This window comes from Mauremys reevesii, linkage group 2 (assembly GCF_016161935.1).
Source record: "Mauremys reevesii isolate NIE-2019 linkage group 2, ASM1616193v1, whole genome shotgun sequence".
NCBI lineage: Eukaryota > Metazoa > Chordata > Testudines > Geoemydidae > Mauremys > Mauremys reevesii.
The window spans coordinates 217796293-217819551 of record NC_052624.1 but is presented as its reverse complement, the minus strand read 5'-3'; the positions used below and the strand labels follow the sequence as shown (position 1 = coordinate 217819551).

Sequence of the window (23259 nt, the reverse complement as noted above, 5' to 3'; positions counted from 1 at the left end):
GGTCGTGAGCACACTGACCTGATGACATGCTTTCTTTGGTGGTTGAACAAATAACAGCTGGTGCACTTGATCTCCTCAACAATGATAAACTGCATCTGACGAAGTGGGTATTCACCCACGAAAGCTCATGCTCCAATACGTCTGTTAGTCTGTAAGGTGCCACAGGACTCTGCTGCTTTTAATGATAAACTGTGTTACTCCAGAAAGAAAACCTAGCCAGAGGAAGATGTATATTCCCAAGCCAATATACATACCTGCATGCAAAAGGTGAAACAAATTATTCTTACGTACATTTTGTTTATAGTCTGAAAACACCACAGAGGGATAGGCAGAAAGACAATGCCCTTGCTATGGTTTGGGAATTTCATAACCTCTTGCTTCTAAATCTTTTTTGCCTGGCCAAATACCATGATAGTCCCTGAGCAGAAAAAGCCCATCAGATACCTGCTCATGACACTTCATTTGTAATATTCAAGCACCAAGATGGTTCAAGTGCAAAGGCAACACAATGGATTTGGAAGATGGTTGCTTGTGATTGTCGATAGAAGATGAATCATATGGATACGCATACACAGTGGGTGTTTTGTGATGTGAATGTTTATTGATAGAAATTGTATTATATTTACATCTATAAAGTGTGATTAGGATATTTTTAACATGGGAAATATGCATTATTTTTCCCTCATATTCAATTTTTAAAAACAAAATGAAAATTGGGATAAGACTGGGAGTTAGGAGGAGTTCTAATCCTAGTGCTCCCACCAACCTGATGTGTTTCCCTGGGCTAGTCACTTCAGCTCTCCATTAGCTCTGTTTCCTGTTCGATCCTATATCTGTCTTATCTGTTTAGAAATTAAGCTCTGTGGAAGGGCAAGAACTGTCTTTCACTGTGGGTATCTAGAGGGCCTAGCAAAATGAGGCATCAGTCTTGTTGAGGGCCTTGAGGAGCTACTGCAATACAAATAAATAATAATAAAAGAAAACAAAATCAAGAGAACAGATAAAGCATGAAAAGCTTCAGCTGAAAAGATGAGTGTTTCAGACAGCTATGAACATGTGAAATCAGGAGGATTATGGTAGAAAGACTTTTGCAACCTTAACTGTAGCAGATGTCTCTAAGCTCCTGCTATAATATATTATGGAGAGAGAGTATTTAGACATGATGCATTTATCTTGTCAGGGAGGGCAGGGAGCCAACAAACTCACAGAGTAACATTTGAACACCAATGTGTCTGCCCAGTGGCCTAATAGACGTTAAGCTTATTATTAAGGGGAATTTAAACTTACACTTTAAAAATAAGAGAACCTTGTACTGCCCTCACTTGTCCCTCTCATTTCTTCATGAAATTTGAACAAAGCATTCATCTTGATTTGAATTACTGGCATGTGGGTATTCTCAATTTTTTTCATGTTTATTTTTATGAAAGGAGGGTATATTTTTATGAATGGAGCCTCCTCTGTGCTGAGTTGCGTTACACATTTGCTGCTACTGAAACTGGCTTCTAGAGGGTGGAGTAAAGTCTAAATCTTATGTTTAATACCCATCCCAAGATGACAGTGTGCATGATGGGAATTGCCATATAGATGGAGTAATCTCCCAAAGCTGTGGGCAGTAGGATGCTACTCAATGGCTGCTAGTGCATCCTCAAAACTCCACTGTATTTTGTTTATTCTCTGTAGGTTTTTTTAGGTGGTGTGTATTACTATAGTGTCTGAGCACCTCAGAAACATTTGTGGATTCAGCCTCAAATGTCTTTTAACTATCATCATCTGTTTCACAGGGACCTGAAGCACAGAGAGATTAAGTGATTCACTCAAGGTTGTACAGCAAGTTTATGGCATATCCAGGAACATAATTTGGATCCCCCGAGTCCCAGCGTGATCTCTTAAACCTCCCTAATGCAGCCCCATGGCCTGTGGAGGAGAACAGTCTGTGGCCCTGTGTAGTTGCAGAAGCACCAATTCTTCTCCTCCAATACCTATGTGCCCAGGCCCTGGAAGCACCTGTGGTGAAGAGCTGCTTTGCATATAAGGCTCAGATCTCATTGTGTGAATGCTTCAAATCTTGTCCCCTTCTTTCCACATTGGATATTCACCAGTTCCCCTGGGTCAGGCCCCTCCTGCAGCAGTGCAGATGCAGGCACCATTGTAAGCTCCTGAAGGAGGGTGAAGATACTTTCCATGCCTGTGCTTATGGTGGCTAGGTCTATGGTTGTGTACCACAGCCAAAAGTTTCAAAGTTGGACACCAAGGGTGGACTTTTATAAGTGTTCAGTATTGGCCTGACTCGCCTCCCATTGAAATCAATGGTGAAATTCCCATTGACTTTAATGGGAGAGGAGTTAGCCCTCTGCTGAATGCCTTTAAAAATCCCACCTTTCATTCATATTCAGGCCCTTACATAACTGGCCTGATTACACTGGTCTACAATTTTTGAGACGTCATCTGCTTCAGAGATAAAATGTGCTATTTATTATGTATTTTGATGTGCTGAATTCAAATATGACAATTAAAACAACTGATTGGCTACTGTTTCTAAGATATTTAAGTTTTTACATTTGATGTCTACGTATATTGTGTAGATAGTAGAGTTTTAATCATAAATTGTGTTTTCATGTGTTTATGGTTGCTTTACATGATAATATTTCGCCTGTCCTGTTTATGTAACACTTTAAAAATCAGCAAAAGGGTTATATAACTAAAATTTATTATGAAACAAAAGGCAAAAAACTATTATGTACATAGTTTAGTCCTATTCAGTGTCTACTCGGCGCTTCTTGGCTTGTCTTTTGTATTCATTAAATGGAGCATCTCTTGTCACTGTCCAGCAATAGTCTGCAAGCATTGATGGGATCTATTTGCCCTGATAGCGTTTCTCCATTGTTGCAATGTCCTGGTGAAATCGCTCGCCATGCTCATCGCTCACTGCTCCGCAGTTTGGTGGAAAAAAATCTAGATGAGAGTGCAAAAAATGTATCTTTAGTGACATGTTGCAACCAAGGCTTTTGTATGCCTTGAGGAGGTTTTCCACCAACAACCTGTAGTTGTCTGCCTTGTTGTTGCCGAGAAAATTTATTGCCACTAACTGGAAGGCTTTCCATGCCGTCTTTTCCTTGCCAGGCAGTGCATGGTCAAATGCATCATCTCGAAGAAGTTCACGAATCTGAGGACCAACAAAGACACCTTCCTTTATCTTAGCTTCACTTAACCTTGGAAATTTTCCATGGAGGTACTTGAAAGCTGCTTGTGTTTTGTCAATGGCCTTGACAAAGTTCTTCATCAGACCCAGCTTGATGTGTAAGGGTGGTAACAAAATCTTCCTTGATTCAACAAGTGGTGGATGCTGAACACTTTTCCTCCCAGGCTCCAATGACTGTCGGAGTGGCCAATCTTTCTTGATGTAGTGGGAATCTCTTGCACGACTATCCCATTCGCAGAGAAAACAGCAGTACTTTGTGTATCCAGTCTGCAGACCAAGCAAGAGAGCAACAACCTTCAAATCGCCACAAAGCTGCCACTGATGTTGGTCATAGATTATGCACCTCAAAAGTTGTTTCATGTTGTCATAGGTTTCCTTCATATGGACTGCATGACCAACTGGAATTGATGGCAAAACATTGCCATTATGCAGTAAAACAGCTTTAAGACTCGTCTTCGATGAATCAATGAACAGTCTCCACTCATCTGGATCGTGAACGATGTTGAGGGCTGCCATCACACCATCGATGTTGTTGCAGGCTACAAGATCACCTTCCATGAAGAAGAATGGGACAAGATCCTTTTGACGGTCACGGAACATGGAAACCCTAACATCACCTGCCAGGAGATTCCACTGCTGTAGTCTGGAGCCCAACAGCTCTGCCTTACTCTTGGGTAGTTCCAAATCCCTGACAAGGTCATTCAGTTCACCTTGTGTTATGAGGTGTGGTTCAGAGGAGGAGGATGGGAGAAAATGTGAGTCCTGTGACATTGATGGTTCAGGACCAGAAGTTTCATCCTCTTCCTCTTCCTCGTCTGACTCAAGTGAGAATGATTCTGGTGCATCAGGAACCAGCAGTCCTTCTCCGTGGGGTACTGGGTGTATAGGTGATGGAATGTTTGGATAATGCTCAGTCCACTTTTTCTTCTTTGACACACCTTTCCCGGTACTGGAGGCACCATGCAGAAGTAATAATTGCTGGTATGATCTGTTGGCTCTCTCCAAATCATTGGCACTGCAAAAGGCATAGATTTCCTTTTCCTGTTCAACCACTGGCGAAGATTTGTTGCACAAGTGTTGCAGCATATGTGTGGGGCCCACCTCTTGTCCTGATCTCCAATTTTGCAGCCAAAATAAAGGTGATAGGCTTTCTTAACCATAGTGGTTATACTGCGCTTTTGTGATGCAAAAGTCACTTCACCACAAACATAGCAGAAGTTATCTGCACTGTTCACACAAGTACGAGGCATCTCTGCTCACTTTGGCTAAATAGAAATGTGTCCCTTTGCAAAATCAAACACTGACAAGAGAGCACGACACTGTATGATTTCTAGAGCTGATATAGGGCAATTTGTTCAGCAGAGTGATGTAAGCTTCATTATGATTGCATCATCCATGACTTCTAGGAATAACATGATGCAATTCATATCATGTATGATGCAATACCAGCTTCAGATTGCATCATTCATTGTTTTGCCTAAAAAGCAAGTATTGTCCAAACCCAGTCATAGATTTATTCATAGATCCAGTCAAAGATGTATTTTAGTCATTTCTCGTTTAAATTGAGATCCCTTCCCTTTATAACTCACTTATCCTCCGCTATTCCCAAGTCAAGGGTCATATATACTGACCCAATAGCATATGTTGAAAACTAGAGCCAATCAACAATTTTAAGCATCATTTTTGTTCTCAGTGACCCAGAATTAGTAAAGTTAGACTACATTTATTTCAGAAGCATTTTGGCTGTAGAGCAGTGTTACAGAAGGGGCTGAGCTCCCATATCTTCTATAAAATTAGTTGCACTGAAAATGTGGCTACTTTTATGTAGGTACCTAGATGTTTTTCCCCCCTGTTTTCTTAAAAAATTCTTGGTTCATAAATATTGGTTAACTTTCAAAAAAATATGTGCAGAAATCTGTACATTTTATTTTCAGCTTGGACTGGCAGTAGAAATACTGGCCCACATCCTATAAAGTGCTGAAGTCTTTGGCTCCAGTTTTCCACTATATCTGAGCTGCGCTTGGACATGGTAGAGAGTGGTGGCCTTTGAGAGCTAGTTGTGGCTCCTTGATTCAGAGCCACACGGTCCTAGAACAAATTACAGTTCTGATGCACAACACTTCCTCCCCACCCTGACCCATCCATGTCCTGGCCCTAGAATGCCCCAGAACCTCCTGCCTCCATCTCCTTATACTAGGAGGAGGGGGATGACAGCTGTCATAAGAGGCAGCACTTTCACCTCTGCCATCTGTACACAAGTGGAGAGTTCCCCTTCACAAGGGTAATTCTCATCTAGCAATTTTAGCCATTTCAGGGTCATTTTGTATCACTTAAATGCATTTCAGATAATTTGGCCTTTCAGACCCATTGACTTTCCTGGGGACTGAGGTCACTCAGGACCTTGCAGGTGGCACTTGGGACATTTCAGGATTGAGCCCTCTGTATACTTGCAGTACTACAAACCTTGGTAGTGTAAAAAAAAAAAAAAGCAAGAACTGCTTAACCTGTTCACTAAAAACCTATTGACTGATTGCCAGAGCAAAAATCTTTTAATAAGCTTCAGAAATTTTGAGCCTTATGTATCACTTATACAAAACCTCCACTACATTTGAAAATACTTTAATTAAATAAATACCATCATTTCTAACCATGCCTAACTTCATCTGGCTATTGGGAATTCACTTTGTCAGAAGTGCCTAAATCTGGGTGGAGACTCAACAGGCAATTGAGTCTGGAAAATTTGCATCAGTTGATCCAGGTTCAGGTCCTGCTCAGTAGTAAAACTGTTAACGTAGAAAAATTGAGTGTGATGTCACTGGCTTCAAAGGAAGCAGTTGTAAGGTTTATAATTGGGAAGTAGGCCTCAAAAAGGAGAACAGATAATGATAAAAGCAAGGAGAAGCCAGCCAGGGACTGAAGCCAGCACAACATATAGAAAATCTTTCAAGCAGATGGTGTTGCTCTGGGAGTAAATAGGGTAAAATGGAGGGTCAGCTGTGGCCATCATTCCCTCACAACTGAGAGCCCTCAGACCCAGAACTGTGTCGGCGCGACCACTCCCTCCAAAAGTGCAGGGGCCTATGGAGTGCCTCTTTCCCCTAGCCATTGGGCCCTTGGAAAAGAGAGAGCAAGGAGGAGCCAGCAAGAGATTGATCTGGCGGAGCAGCTGCAGAAAGCAGTTCAAGCAGGTACCAATGGACACACATGATGTCATCACAGTGCTTTCTGCAGTTGTTGTTCTGGACATTCTCTCCCCTGTGTTGATTGTCTGTTTGCTCCAACTCTCCACTGCTCATTCCTTCCTCTCTCTAACTCCTCCTTTCCTTTGTATTTCCATGTAGCTAAATTTCCTCCTAACATAACCCCCCGAAAGGATTCCAAGAATAAAACAAGAGGGACATACTTGTACCTCTAGTATGACATTTGCATCCCTCACACTGTTCACTCTGGTTTTGTTCTTTCCCTTCCCTTCACCTGTCCTGTCTATGTAGAGTATAAGCTCTTCAGGGCAGGGACTCTCTCTCATTATATGTTTGTGTGGTGCCTAGCACAATGGGGCTCCATTCTTGGCTTGCCCCTAAGCACTACTATAATACATATGACCAATAAGCATAATAGTAGCAGCAGGTTTAAATTTGCAAAGGACTATACTGGACGTTTGCACAAGTATATTTTGGAATATGGAATTTAAGACCCGTGCAGAGTGTGCATGTGTGTTCTGAATTCCACCTTCAGCCCCCACAACTGATTTGATGTGTCCCTAAATTTTCCCTCCAGAAACACAATTTTAAGTCTGTTTGTCCTTTAAACCTTAACGCTGATATTTCCACACTCCTGCAAGTTTTCTGTTTGTCTATGATGTATGCAACTTGCTTAGAAGCCAATGATTTTAAACAGCTGCACACTCACTGAGTGGGAAAAATAATTCTGTTTTCTCCTTCAATTTCTGTAAGCTAGCCTATTAGTGGCTGACAGTTCTCCTTGAAGCTCTATGTGGCTAAAGTCCAGAAATGAATTATAACATAAAATGGTAGTTACAGGCTTAGAGAAAACAATGTTAGTGCACTGGCAGCTGTGATCAAAACTGTGCCTAGTTTTCTGAGAGGTAGAAATCCCCAGGTGGCAATCAAAAGTTTCATGGAGCAGGATTTACAGGCGGGATTCATAGTGGGCTCTAGCCAAACAATAATATGCAGCAGAACTCAAAATCTACCACAGGCAGAGTATGCTCTTGATTCAGAACTTGATGTACTGGGACTTAACCCATTTTCCTCAGATAATGAATAAAAAAAGCGCCTAAAAGTTCAAAAAGCATTTATTTTCTACTGCAAACAAAATGTACTTAATAATTTGTTTCACCTTTTGCATGCCGGTATGTATATTGGCTTGGGAATATATATCTTCTCTGGCTAGGTTTTCTTTCTGGAGTAACAGTTTATCGTTGTTGAGGAGATCAAGTGCACAAGCTCTTATTTGTTCCACCACCAAAGAAAGCATGTCATCAGGTCAGAGTGTTGGTTTAGAAGAAAGGCAGTTTGCTTTTGATGTATTGAATAACTTTTCTGAGGGTAAGATAACTCTTCCTGCCTGAAAACATCTTATGGTAACTCAGAAACATGATTGCAGGTGTCAGAAATGTGTAACAATGTCAGCTGGACCATTTTGATTTGTGATGACCCAGTCTGAGAGCTTCAAATACATTTACTTATGTGGACAGTTTCTTGACATGGTATAGGGCAAATGTTAGAAATTTGTAACCTGTGATTGTATATGTCTATGTAAATAATTCATAATTTCCAAGGCAAAAATGGACTATTGTGATCTAGTCCGACTTCCTGTGTAACACAGGCCAGAGATATAATTCGTAGAGATGATCTTTTAGAAAACAACCTCCAGTCTTGATTTAAAAATGGTCAGTGATGGAGAATCCACCACTACCCATGCTCAATTGTTCCAATGATTATTTACTGTCACTGTTAAAAGTTGACACCTTATTTTCTGTCTGAATTTATCTAGCTTCAACTTCCAGTTACTGGATCATGTTATACCATTCTCTGCTAGACTGAAGAGCACATTATCAAAGATTTGTTCTCCATGTAGATACTTACAGACACTAATCAAGTCACCCCTTAACCATCTCTTTGTTAAGCTAAATAGATTGAGCTCTGAGTCTAACACTATAAAGCGTATTTTCTAACCTTGTAATCATTCATATGGCTCTTCTCCGTATCCTCTCCAATTTATCACTATAAATTATCACAGTACTCCAGCAGTGGTCACACCAATGCCAAATATAGGAGTAAAATAACTTCTCTACTTCTACTCAACATTCCCCTGTTTATGCATCCCAGGATCTCATTAACTCTTTTGGCCACAACATCAACTTGGGAGCTCACGTTCTGTTGACTATCCACCAAGACCCCATGTCTTTTTTTCAGAGTCACTACTTCCCAGGAGAGAGTCCCTCATTCTGTAAGTGTGGCCTATATTTACAGCTGTATACATTTACATTTAGCTGTATTAAAACACATTAGGAGAGATTATGTTCAGTTAAGGGACTAGGGACCCTGCTGGAGTAAAGATGCAAATTGCATTGCACCTTGTCCTAACCTGGCTCGCTGTGGAGGATTTACCCTTGCAGGAGGGCAGGCACTGTTTCCAGCACCATCCTAGTATAGGATTTACAAGGGAGAAAGGCAGTTGTAGTGTCTGTTGGGGGCACTGTAGCCATAAGGTGTCCATATTTCTAAAATCAAACCTCCAGAAATCTTTGGTGGAAATACTTTTTTGTTTTTGGAGGGGGCGGAGAGTTTACAAAATCTACAGGTGCTCTGTGCTGTGGTTTCTGTTTCCAGTCTGCACTGCCTGGGTTGTAAAAGCTCCACATGGAGTAACAGAACAGATGAAAAAGAGGCTGAGCTCTGCCTATGCCACCTTCAACCTCCCCTCCCCCCGCCCTTGCTTCCCACCACTCTGTTTAGAGCAACAGCCAGTGCCACCCACTTTTTGGGATGCAGTGGCCACCAAGTGCTACTGCAACCTCCTCTGCTTGGAGCCCTGTACACTGGTTATTGCCAGTGAAAGTGGGACTGTGTATTGCTAAAGAGATTTAAATGGAGTCAAACAGAAACCTGAAAAAGGCTGCCATGACAACGTGGACTGTGGATTTTTCCTATTAAAGTAGGATTTAAAAATAGAGTAAACTAGGAGACCAAAAATCTGGGACAAAAAGTCCAATTGTAAAGTTTGAATTTTAATATTATTTCCTTAAACTTTTATTTATAATCCTAAAATGAAATTAGAGGTCTTTGTATTATTCAGTGCTAATGGAAGAAACATCACTAGCTGTTTGCCTGTGTCTAGCAAATGGTAAAGGCAGCTGTAGCAAGAGAATGAACCAATGTGATAGCCCGGAAGTCAGGTAGATCTTGGCACTCAGCCAACATTTGATCCCTCTTACCGGGGACCCTGGGATCCAAACACACAATACTCCCAAGTCTCTCTGTTCCCTTTGGGAGTCACAACATCCCTCACTTCTTGGAGAGGAACTCAGGATTCCTCAGATGCCCAAGGACAAGGAGGAAGAATCAGATCCAACAATATTGCCAGCCTTGACAGCAACATCATTATCCCCAAATGAGGTGATTGCACCAACCTCATCTTCTCTGCTTGATGATTACAGGCAGTTCCAGGACCTATTAAGGAAGGTTGCTGATACTCTCCAGATTTCTCTGCAGGAGGTACAAGAGACTTCTCACAAGTCCTTGGACATTCTACATAGTGAAAGGCCTAGAAGGTTTATGCTGCCCTTTAATTAATGGGGCTTGCTAAGGTCATCTGGCATATACCAGCCATTTGTGCCTCTAAGAGAACTGAAAAGAAATACTACATGCCAGCGAAGATAGCAGAATTTTTATTTTACAAGATCCACTCTGTTAGATAAGGATGCTAAACATCTAGACCTATTGGGCAGGAAAGTTTTCACTTCAATCAGCCTTTTCATATAGCCAATTGCCAAGCGTTAATCTCAAAATGCAATTTTTGTAAATTGCTCTAAGTTAGTGGAATAGATGGACAGACTCCCACAAGAGTGCAGATCACATTTCTGGCTCTGTTTGAGGAGGGTAAATTGATCGCCAGATCATCCCTCCAAGCCTCTGATGCAGCAGAAACAGCTGTTGTTTCAAGGGCAATGGCTATTGTCATGCATTGAGCATCCTGTCTTCATTCTTCAGGATTCTCTAGGGAAGTATAATCTACAGTGGAGGATATGTCTTTTGAAGGGAACAACATGTTCAGGAAGAAAACAGATGAATCTGTGGACTGACAGGGGGATTCAAGGGCAACCCTCTGCTAACTGAGGATCTGCATTCTAGCACCAAGGAGGAAGTACCACAGACCTCAGTTGTACAAGCCTCAGCCAGTGCCTCAATCCTTTTACCACCAAAGGGCATATGAACTCCCATGGAAGTGACAAAAGCTGGAGCAGGGCACACATAATGCTTCCCCTTCTTCCAACCTTAACCTCCCACTAAGAAATATTTTTGATGGTACTTTCAAGAGCTGCAAACCACTCCAAATGCCGCATCCATCAATCATGAGCCCCAAGACCCAATTTGGGAGTCAACTGGCCCACTTTGCCCAAACTTGGTGGGTGATAACAGCTGGATTGTTGACGTAAAATCATAGAAGATTAGGGTTGGAAGAGACCTCAGGAGATCATATAGTCCACCCCCCCTGCTCAAAGCAGGACCAATCCCAACTAAATCATCCCAGTCAGGGCTTTGTCAAGCTGGCCTTAAAAATCTCTAAGGATGGAGATTCCACCACCTCCCTAGGTAACCCATTCCAGTGCTTCACCACCCTCCTAGTGAAATAGTTTTCCTTAATATCCAACCTAGACCTCCCCTACTGCAACTTGAGACTATTACTCCTTGTTCTCTAATCTGCTACCACTGAGAACAGCCTAGCTCCATCCTCTTTGGAACCCATCATACACTCCAGCTGTATTATAGTATTCATCTTCCTTCCCCCTCCAAAAAAACCCTTCCCTGTCCCTCTTGAGGGACCACTCTCAGGAGAGGATGGTCATTGAAGAGGTGAACTTCCTCCTTAAGGTATCCATAGAGCAGGTTCTTTTCAACATTTTACTGAAAATAATTTCTCATCAAAAAAGGAAGGGAGGATGGAGACCCATCTTAGACCTCAGACAGCTCCATGTCTTTATCTGATAGCTGAGGTTTAGGATGGTCACACTGGCATCAATAATTTCCTCACTGAACAGAGACAATTGGTTCTCGGCTTTTGAGATGAAGGATGCCTACTCCACATAGACCTCCACCCCTCACACAGAAGGTTCCTGAGGTTCTCCATGGACAGGCACCACTACCAATATAGGGTACTCTCCTTTGTCCTTGCAACTGTGTACTTGTAGGTATCCTTCATACTATCAGTAGTAGCAGCTTACCTGGAGCACCGCAAGTCATCAGTTTTTCCCTATTTAGTATTGCTAGCAGTGCCTTTAAGTCTGCTTCTGCATCCACAGTATCAAACTTAGAAAATGCATGCTCGGGGAAGTTCAGGTCATATTTAATAATAGTATAAAAGAGTCCACTAGAAAATAGTACATAGCCAAGTGGAAATACTTATCAGTTATCAGATAACCCCAGAGGACTCTGACATGCTGACTTTTTTAGAATATCTTCTCTCCTTAAATACCAATGGTGTCTCACTTAGTTCACTACAGGTTCATTTGGTAGCTATCAGCACCTGTCACTAACAGGGAAAGGATCACTTGATGATTACCTGTTCTGTTCATTCCCTCTGGGGCACCTGGCATTGGCCACTGTTGGAAGACAAAATACTGGGCTAGATGGACCGTTAGTCTGACCCCGTATGGCCATACTTATGTTCTGATAACTACTTTATCTTCATCCATCCTGTAACAGTACTTTTTTGAAAGGCCTGGTTAGAACCTTTCCTCCTGTAAGTAGGTGCACTCCGATCTGAGACCTAAATTTTGTCCTCTTAGCACTAACAAGACCTCCATTTGAACCCTTGGCTTCTTGGTCCTTATCCCTTTTATCCATGAAAGTCACCATTCTAATTGCCTTCACCTTAGCTATAAGGGTGGTGAACTGGGAGCCCTCAGGGCGGATCTGCCATATACAGCCTTTCACAAGGATAAGAATGCTCTGAGGTTACATCTTAAACTTATGCCTAAACTGATCTTGGATTTCCATCTAAATCGGACAATCCACTACCTCCATTCTTCCAAAAACCACATACTGCTAGTGAAAACAGGTGGCCTCACTCCACAAACATCCATTGATCTGGCGCGTTCTACCTACAAAGAATAAGACCATTTAGAAAATCACCTGCACTGTTTATATCATTCACAGAATGGATGAGAGTGGAAACAGTCTCCTCACAAAGACCTTCCGAGTGGATTTTGGGGTAGATTCTGCTCGGTTAGAAGTTGACAAACATCCCTGCACCACAGGGTCTGTGAGGTCACTCTACTGGAGCCCAGACCACCTCTGTAGCCTTCATTTCAAGACATTCCTATTGTTGAAATCTGTAAAGCGGCAATGTGGGGTTCAGTGAATGTCTTATCAAGACATTGTGCCTTAGTGGATGCTTCTGAAGATGTCAAGTATCAGAGGGGTAGTCGTGTTAGTCTGGATCTGTAAAAGCAGCAAAGAGTCCTGTGGCACCTTATAGACTAACAGACATATTGGAGCATGAGCTTTTGTGGGTGAATACCCACTTCATTGGATGCATGCCACAGGACTCTTTGCTGCTTCTGAAGATGATGTCTCTCTCAGTACAGTCGTACTCCTTTCAGAAGTATCACAGAGGTCCTCAAAACCTTCTCCTCAATAAGCACTTTGCTTGGCAATCACCCACAATGGAATACACATAAGCACTCGAAGAAGAAAGAGAAGTTACTTACCTTATACAGCAACTAGAGTTCTTTGAGATGCGTGGTCCCTCTCTGTATTCCACTACCTGCCCTGCTTCAGATCCTAACATATGATCATGGTAGAGAAGGAACAGGAGGTAGGTGGTCCACACTGCCCTTAGGCCTTTGGCTCAGAGCAGAAGGAGGAGAAGGGTCCAGGAGCAGACTTAGACACTGCTAGCAATGCTCTTCCAGTTTCAGGCTCATGGAGCTCACGTGCACTCACAGTGGAGTATACAAAGGGTGCAAACATCTTGAAGAACTTCAGTTACTGTACAAAGTAAGAACTCTCTTTTCACAGATTATTTGTCCTTAATGCGAATGTTACTGTGTTTGGCCACTTGTTACACATCCTTTTTTCTGATGTTTAGCCCAAATTATTATGCAAGCAAACATTAATTTAAATGAGTTTCATTAAACGGTATAATAAGTTCAGCAGGGTTCTTCTGCTTGGTTACAGACAGTGATGGCTTGGGGCCACTACCTGCTGGTAGACATCAGCTTCACCTCTTCTGTATCAGTGGGTTCTTAAACTGGCACTGTGAACAGCAGGAGAAAATACATGGATTGTTAAAAATACATGGATTTCCTGTTTACAGAGATTGCGTTCTGTGGGTTTGTTGGGTGCTTTCAGTATTTTCAGCCAATGCCATTGATTTCCCTTCCATCCAATTGCTTCACAATGTCCAGAAAAGATAACTATATGGTCTTTCCACAGGTATATTCACTTCAATCAAATAGAAACAGTCAAGCCAGAAACCTTCAGAGACCTCCCAAAATTAGAAAGATTGTAAGTGCTGGTTGGGCAAACTTTTCATTAGTTCTGTGTTCTTGATTTGTCTTCATTATTCAAAATCTGACTGACCTAAATAAATTCTGTGCCCTTTTATCTACAGAAGTGCTGAAAAGTAGAGGAAATTCTGTAATAGTCACCCTAGTAAGATAGCAAGATATTGTAATGCAGATTTCCTTCACAAACCCTCCAGCCAAGAAGAACTCTTTCCAGTCTGAATTGTATGGCTGTAGACAATCCCAAGTTGTCATTTTCAGTGAATTGACTTTAGATCTCTCTGAAAGTGAGTTTAGATTTCTTTCAGGTAACAAAAGACATTATTTCAATCAAAACTCTGGAAGGATTTTGTAACAGAAGCTGTTTGGCATGATACCTTTAACTGTGACTCATTTATGGCCTCTTCTCCTCTGGGAATTTACCTCAGTTACAGCCATCAGTTGTCAGACCCCTCTCAAAGCTGCAAACCCATAGTGTGAACAGGCAAAGGCTATGTCTACACTGGACTTTTCTGTTGGTGGCTTGTAAAGTATGTAGTCCGGTAGCTCCCCTAGCATGAGTTTAAGTCGCAGTGATGACAGTGAGATGTGGCTTAGGTGAGTAGAGTATAGACATGGCCTAAAGGGTGTAACCTACATGGCTCTCTGCTCACCCAAGTCGTGCTCTGCTGTCTACACTGCTACTTTTAGCCATGTAGTGTCCCGCTGCCTCCCAGCTGCTAGAGCCTTTCCCCACTGCAGGAAAAGACTCCAGTAGCAGGGAGGAATTGGAGAAAGACTCCACAGAGGCAAAGCCTCCAGCAATGTGGAAAGGCTCTGCCATCTCCCCACTGCTAGAGCCCTTCCCCGTCAAAGGGAAAGAATGCAGCTGCTCCCCACTACTGAAGCCTTCCCCACTGCAGGCAAACTCTGTCAGGGATGGAAAAGCTCTTATAAGGAGAGCTGCTGAAGCTTTCCCCCCACTCCCTGCCTTCCCCCTGCCTGAGCCTTTCACTGACATGTGCAGCTATACACTACAGTGTGGACGCAGCCTGCTTTTCTTGTGGCTACACATTCCCTACATACCGCCAACAGTGGCATGTAATGTAGACATAGCCGACAATGTCACCATTTCCTCCAGTGGTGATTATGCTACTTTCAAGCAGAGCTAAATGCAACCAGTTCAAACAGTTGCTTTCTCAGGAGTTTTCGCTGGAGTGGCTACATCGCTTAGTGATGGCACTAATCTGGAGAAATCCTCATTGTAGAGAAGGCCTTAAATAGAAATGATCAGGAGACCCCTATGCTTGTGGGGAAACAAAGGCCATTCGCCATAAATAACTCAGATATTTCTTTTGTCATCTGAAAGAAATATAATCAATATTTATTAGTAAGCTGTGGTTAAATAATAAACCCCTCCCCCCCTTAGCCTTAGCTTTTATAAATGACAACTTTACTAATTTGTTATTATGCAATTTTTTTTATTGTCAGATTTTAAAACATACAATGCAGAGCCATGTTCTTTGTAATATATTAATATCTAATTCTGTAAAGGACTCTGTCAATTATTAAGGCATATCTTCTGTTCCTCAGATTTCTGCATAACAATAAGTTGTCTAAGATCCCAGCTGGAAGTTTTTCTCATCTGGATTCACTAAAGAGGCTGTAAGTTTTGGAAAACAATTTTGTAAATAATGATACTCGTATTCTACTGCAAAACTGTGTGAACTGTGAAGAAAGGTTTTTAATTAGGTTAGTTAAATGAAGACCACAGCTTTCTGATAAAGTGGTTTTTGGCATGCTCTTCACCATGGGATAGAGAAAGTGACGTAATGTACTGTGTTTGTTCTAACATTTCATAAGCAGTGAAATTTGAACAGAAATTAGAAGAAATTCCATAAGACACAAGGCTGAAAGAAAAGGCGGGGAAGGGAGAACAAGGCTGAAGAATGAGAAATGAAGGAGAAGGCAAATGAGGAGAAGGGAAGGAATGTGATAGCAGCTACTAAATATAGAATAAGGGAAATTAAGGCTAAATCAGAACAGAATTTGGTGATTCTCGGTTAATAGAAATGGATGACCTGTTTGTAGACATGAGAACCAAATGGTCCATTTAATTTTATATGCCTGCAAATATAATGCATTCTGTTCTTCCATGTCCTATTTGGTCGGCAAATGGACATACATTTTTTCCTACAGAGAGAGTTTGGAGCCTCACGTATTCCTTTCTTGTTGCACATCCTCCTCTTCCTTTTCACATCTCATGATCAGTTAGCAAGCTACAGGTGTGGGACTTCAAAACTTAAATTTAACCCCTAATTTTGCTGTTTGTTCCTCAACTGTTGTTACTAAGCCATAATGTCTCCAAAACCAGATGTGGAAATTCCTGCTTGAGGGGCTCAATCCTCTCCCCCCTTGAATTTGGTGGGAATTTTGCCACCTATTTCCATGGCACCAGGACTGGGCTCAAGGTTCTAAAAAGTCTCTAGGCCATAAGGATTTATTTGAATTGGCAAATTGGTCCCAGTTCAGCAAAGCACTGAAGTACATGCTTAGGTCCATCCCTATTCAGGAAAGTATTTCAGCACATGCTTAAAATCAAATGTCTTTAAGTCTCAGTGAACAAGTAGATGCTTCAAGTTAAGTAAGTGATGATGGGCTTTAAGATAGGTTTAAAATTCAGTAGTTGTCAAAGCAGTTTGCTGAATCATGGCCAAAGAGAAAACATTCACAACTTTACTGTCTTAACCTTTATCCTTGAAACTGTGAGGGTATGTCTACACCACAATTAGACACCCGTGGCTGGCCCGTGCCAGCTGACATGGGCTTTCAGGGCTTGGGCTGCACGCCTGTTTAATTGTGGTGTAGATGTTCTGGCTCAGGCTGCCGCCCAAGCACTGGATCCTGCCACCACACAAGATCCTAGAGTCTGGGTTCCAGCCCGAGCCTGGGCGTCTACGTGGCCATTAAACAGACTCTTAGTCCGAGCCCCACAAGCCCAAGTCAGCTGTCACGGGCCGGCCATGGGTTTTTAATTGCAGTGTAGACATACCCTTAAAGCTTACAGAAGTAAAAAACAGCTTCGCTCCTTAGCTTGCTCCTTACCAAAAGCTAGGAACATAAGAACAACAAGGAAAAGAGAACACCAACACCATATGGCCCATCAGTGTGCTCTAGGTGTGTGATGCTGCTATCACAAAAAATGAAAAATTGAGGATTCATATAACTTGGTATTACTAATACCTCCATAGGGGCCTATTCTCCTGTCAATATGTGAGTGTGATTCCTTTTGGTGATAATGGGAACTATATACATATACTGAGGTGAGACTATTCTCTGTAGCGTTTTGGAACAAAAAGTGCCATTTACACAAAAGCCAATTGCCAGCTTACAATATTGATCAGAAAAAGCGAACATTGAAATCATTTCCAGGGGAATATTTTGTTTGGTTGTTTTTCAGTCTTTTTGAGGTTCAGAAAAATCCTACTCCCTATTAGTTGACTTTTTTTTGTATTTGATTCCAGAATTCTGAAACTCAGAAATAAACAGTTGCAAAGCAAGTAAGCCTGCTACTCCTGGTGGGCAGCTAATGACAGAGAAAGAGAGAGGGAGAGCCTCAAGGGCCACACTGTTACAGAAAGGCACTTTAAATGTGTTTATAGGCTTAATCTTTTTACCTTCAGAAAGCACAACCTTTTAATCTGAAAAGAACCATTTGAAAAATAGCTTTCAGGGGGGATGGTTTTTATAGAATAACTGGCTAAGCTACTATAATCATCCTGAACATGTTAGCATCCCTTAAAGACGAGAGAGAGGGCTTGTCTACCCTTATATACTAATGCTATAGCAGCACAGCTTCACTGATGCAGCTGTGCTACTGTAGCAGTTCAGTGAAGACACTGCCTACGCTGTTGGGTGGGCTTTGCCCACCCCACAAAGAGGCGGTAGCTATATCGACAGGAGAAGCCCTCCCATCAACATAGCGCTGTCTACACTAGGGGTTAGGTTGCTATAACTGCGTTGCTCACAGGGGAAGATTTTCCACCCCCTGAGCAACGTCGGTATACTGACGTAAGTTACTAGTATACGTCAGGTGGTGTGGTTGTGGAGGTAGGGGTTGGGATAGGGGAGAAGGACATTCCATTAGTTAGGGCCTTAACCTTGGTCTTAGGAGACCAACATTCAATACCCTGCTCTGCCACAGACTTCTTTTGTGACCTAGGAGCCTCAGTGTCCGTATCTCAGCTCCCCTTCTGTAAACTGGAGATAATATTCCTCTAGCTCACAGGGATGTTGTGAAGATAAGTAGATTAAAGTTATGGAGGCACTCAGATAATGGAAGTCATTTAAGTACGTGAAATAAATGGAAATCAATATTCCCTTCAAGTTATAGCAGTTGACCTCATCATCATGACATATTCCTTGCAGTTGAACAATCTAAAATACAGTGTAGCAGGCTCTGAATGTATGGTGTGATGATAGAAGGTTAAGGGCAAGCGTCTGACACTAATAACCAAATAGTTACTTCAAGGGTGATTTATATTTCTTTTAAGGTATGGGTAAGAAAAAAGTGCCTTTTAAAAATTTTATTCTGTGAAAATTGAATCCCAGAAATATTACATACCCAACATAAAATGTATACATGTTTTCTCTGTTTCTAAGATAGTATTTGAATGCATCATGAAAACATTACAAAAACAACTGCACATTTCAATGTCTATGGCTGTTTGTTCTGTCATGTCATTTTTAAAGATTATAGGAATAGCCATACTGGGTCAAACCAAAAGTCCATCCAGCCCAATATCCTGTCTTCTGACAGTGTAATAGACCTGAAGAGTTTAGTTTTCAAATTCCTGGCTGCCTCTGACTTTAAATAGTGTGAGTTTTTTGAATGACATCATTATTAATGTTACTTTTAGGGCCAAGCCTTATTCTTGACCATTGAACAGGAGGTGGTTGTCATAAGTGAAACCAACACATAGATAAATCAGATAGCTTTATTTTATTTTATTTTATTTTTTAATAAAGGCATCCATTAGTTACAACTAAAATGAGTCATCTGGAGGTTCAGTTAGGTGGATCTGTGTTGGGAAGGAGTGGAAGCACATTTCTAGAGGACCCAGCAAAGCAGTTAAGCCACATACATAGTTTTAAACATGCACATGAATCCCATGGAACTTCAGCAAAAGCTTCCAGTGGAGTAGGAATGGTCTTAATCATGTTATGCTATGCCAAACTGGGGCCAGAGCAAGGTGTAAGGTATAGTAAGAAGTCCCTGAGGACACCTGGGTCTCCCGACACCCTGCCAAGAAATGCTGCTGCACCCAGCTGTGACACTACACAACAAATTCCTTTTGTCACTGAAGTGCTGCGAAACAGATTATATATTGCAACTGTGTATTGGTGTGGAGAGAAAGTGATCCATACATCCACTTTTCTCTGTAGTGTACTGAGTAATAATAGGATATATACCAATCTCCTAGAACTGGAAGGGACCTTGAAAGGTTATCAAGTCCAGCCCCCTGCCTTCACTAGCAGGACCAAATACTGATTTTTGCCCCATATCCCTAACTGGGTTTAGGAGGCCAATGCTCAAACCACTGAGCTATCCCTCCCCCCTCAGCTATGGCTGACCCCTTCTTGTACATAGCCAGATTTTCTAATGGATATTTGCACCTTGTGGCTATTAACATTCTGTAGTGAATTATACTGGAGCTGAAAGGCAGATTACCTTTTTATGCCAACATATGGAAGACAAATCATTTTTGAAGAATAGATTGTAATCTTGAGCAGGGAAGCAGGAAGAAAGGAAATGCAAAATGTAACAAGCCAAAGATTTTTACTGTGTATGTGTGTGTATGTGTGTGTATGTATGTGGACACACACAGATTAGTCATTTTGAAGGAACTGTACTAGCATTAAAATAGTAAAAGTTACGTTAAATATAATCCAGTTGGTGACATGTCATTTAATGTACATTCTAGACAGTTGTTTTTATTTCATGTATGCACAGACGCTTGGACTCTAATGCCTTAGTTTGTGACTGTGAATTAATGTGGCTGGCTGAACTAATAAAAGAATATACCAGAAATGGAAATACTCAAGCTGCTGCCACCTGTGAATATCCCAAGAGACTTCACGGCAGGTCTATTGCATCGGTAATAGTGGAAGAATTCAACTGTGGTAAGTTAAGTTGGCTGCATGCATCTTTGGAGAGAAAATTGTTTGTACGTCTTCTGGCTTTCAGCCTACAGGTATCTATTTTTATATATTATGGAAAATAAATTACATTTATTTATTTTCATGAAAATTTATTGAAATACTTAAAAATATGGGTGCTTTTGGTTTAGTCAGGTCTTTAAAATGAAGAACTATTGAAGTCTTTGATTATGATCATTTTTTCCCCTCCATAGAATACAACTTAAAGTAGAATCTTGCTAAACTAGACTATATTCATCTCCATAATTAGCATGCAGGAAATAGTTTCTCTGCATTTCTCTGCAAAGATTTTATAGAATAGGTTGTAGTGAAATCTTATATTACTACAACTTCATTTTTTTAAAATCAACTATACTAGTGAATATTATAAAAACAGAAATCTAAACTGTACTTATAATATAAAGGCATGAAGTACATTGTATGGTGGAATATTTGTTATGGTGTGTGTGAAAATTAATAAAGTTCTCATGTGTTATCATTCAAAAACACCAAGGATCAATTTTTGTCCGAGTTAACATTGTTTATACAGTAAGGTGCCAATCCTGCAATGATTTATACACTTGCCTCTCCATACGCACAATGCTTTAAATGGGATTATTAACAATGAGTAAAGAACAGGACATCAATAATTATTTGTAGGGTCTTCAATTCTCTGTGTGTAGAGAGAGATGTTGTTCAGTAAAGACTCCACAGTTAAGGTTGCGACGATACTTAATTTCTCTGTGGAAAGTTATATCTTGGATTGTATTTTTCTATCAAGGAATGTCAGTTTGAAGACATGGTTTCATTTCATGTTTTAAAATCAATTCAGATAAACAAATTTCTCTATGTATTGTTTTCTAAGTGTGAACCAAATGCTGGAAGATACCTGGAAAGAGAATGAATTCATCCTTTCTTGCAAATAGGCATAATAATGCAGTTCAAGCGTAGCATTAATGTTTTTTGGTATACTGGCTGGGGCCAGCATCCCCCAAAGCCCCACTCTGTGTTATTCTCTGTCTGTCTGTCCATCCATCTCTTCCTCCCTCCTTCACCATGATAATACCTGTTCATAGTAATACAAGGAATAATTTGCACGGGGAGCCATTGTCTGGTCATGGTGGCACATATGAACATGAAGGGCAGAAAAGCACTGCCTACTTATAATAATAGTAATAATAATAATAATATGATACAAGAACTAGAAAACACCCAATGAAATTAAAAGGCATTGGATTTAAGGTGGATGAAGGAGATATTTTTTCAGAATGTATATAAGAGAGACTGTCAAGTATTAGAGGGGTAGCTGTGTTAGTCTGGATCTGTGGCACCTTATAGACTAACAGATGTTTTGGAGCATGAACTTTTGTGGGTGAATACCCACTTCCCAGGAAAGCTCTTGCTCCAAAACGTCTGTTAGTCTATAAGGTGCTACAAGATAGACTGTGGAACTCTTTGCACAAGATAACACTGAGACAAAATAACAAGATTTTAAAAAAGGATTAGACTTGTATATTAAGCAGTAACATTTTATTCACAATTTCATTTGGTAGAAATAAAATCTTGTAAGAAAGACAGTATAAAACAAAGCAGTAAACAGCTACTTAACTGATTACCTGTACACCTTTTGTAGGATTCTTTTAATCTTGATTGTTTAACTAAAGAAAGTGACTCGAGGGTTGAATGTAGTTTTATAGAGTTTATTAAATACCCTTAACAATAGCAACTAATAGTATAAGATATAATAAGACAAAAATAATATTAGACTATGATTTGGCTAACAAACTAAAACAAATTGATCCATATAATTTTTTAGAATTAAATCACACAGCCATAGTAAAAATAACACATACACAATCACTATGATGGGAAGTTGACTTTGTTTAGATTTTTGACTAATTGTTCCTCAGTATAGATCAGGGTTCGGCAACCTCTGGCACATGGCTCGCCAGGTAAGCACCCCGGCGGGCCGAGCCAGTTTGTTTACCTGCCACATCCGCAGGTTCGGTTTGCTGCTCCAGGCCAATGGGGGTGGCGGGAAGCTGCGGCCAGCACATCCCTCGGCCCGTGCTGCTTCCTGTAGCCCCCATTGGTCTGGAGTGGCGAACTGCGGCCAGTGGGAGCTGCGATCCGCCAAACTTGCCGACACGGCAGGTAAACAAACCGGCCTGGTGAGCCACGTGCCAGAGGTTGCCGACCCCTGGTATAGATCTTCACTTGTGTCAACTGGTTGTCAACTCTGGCAATGCTAATGCAGAAGAAAAACAATCCAAAGCTTGATCACAAAACAATTTAGTCAATTACTTACATGCCAGTTCAGTCACGTCTCCTTCCCAATTGATCTATAATAGGCACCTACTTCCCAATAAATTATATTAGCCCCAGGATCTGATTAACACTCCTAACTAATTAAAATAAACACCTACCCAGAGTGCCCATGAGGTAAACCCTATCATTAAAGTTTACAGTATTTTGCCCAGAGCTGTATCACTTAGTTGACTTCTCTTTTATACATATTTTAATTACAAAATTACATTCTATCAAGTTTCCCCATTTTACTACTGTATCTGGCACATCAAACACATCAATGTTCGATATTAATTTAATATGTTTTCAATTCATTCATTCACAGACACGGAAAAAGGGAAAGTTGCTAGTTGCAAGAGCAGTACATTCTTGTGAAAGATTGCAGTAACTCTGAGTTTCTTCAAACAATTGAAGAAATCTAGCCCATTGCACCTTGATTTTTATTTTTTTTTAATTCTCTTAGCCTTCTAGTTTTCTAAAAGGCCTTGATGCCTGGGCAATTCTGAAATAGTAATTACTGATAATATTGGGGACCTTAGTTACTCCATTGTTCCAAGAATACCAAGCCTCAGAGAAAAGTCAACTATCTGTGGTTAGGAAGTAGCTTCCTTTATGGGCAGTTTATTTCATTGTTGTTCATTACAGGGTTCCTTGCATTTCCTTCCCAAGCATCTGGTACTGATTGCTGTCTGATTCAGGCAGGGGTGGCTCTAGGCACCAGCGGGCCAAGCGCCCGGCAGGCGCGGCGGGGGGGCGGGATTTGCATTTGGGTCGTGAGCGCCGCGCCATGCCGCGGGGGTCACCACCGGGGGACGGGGACCGC

General features: G+C 41.2%; 1 protein-coding gene across 2 annotated transcripts in view; it reads left to right on the top strand.

Moving 5' to 3' along the window:
- The window catches only part of PXDNL (peroxidasin like), a 299709-nt gene that overhangs the window by 157967 nt on the left and 118483 nt on the right, over positions 1-23259 (top strand). For both annotated transcript variants that reach the window (XM_039527937.1, XM_039527936.1), the window contains exons 5-7: positions 13882-13953; positions 15525-15596; positions 19945-20114. In XM_039527937.1, coding sequence (XP_039383871.1) covers positions 13882-13953; positions 15525-15596; positions 19945-20114 — 314 coding nt within the window. The remainder of the gene's footprint in view (positions 1-13881; positions 13954-15524; positions 15597-19944; positions 20115-23259) is intronic.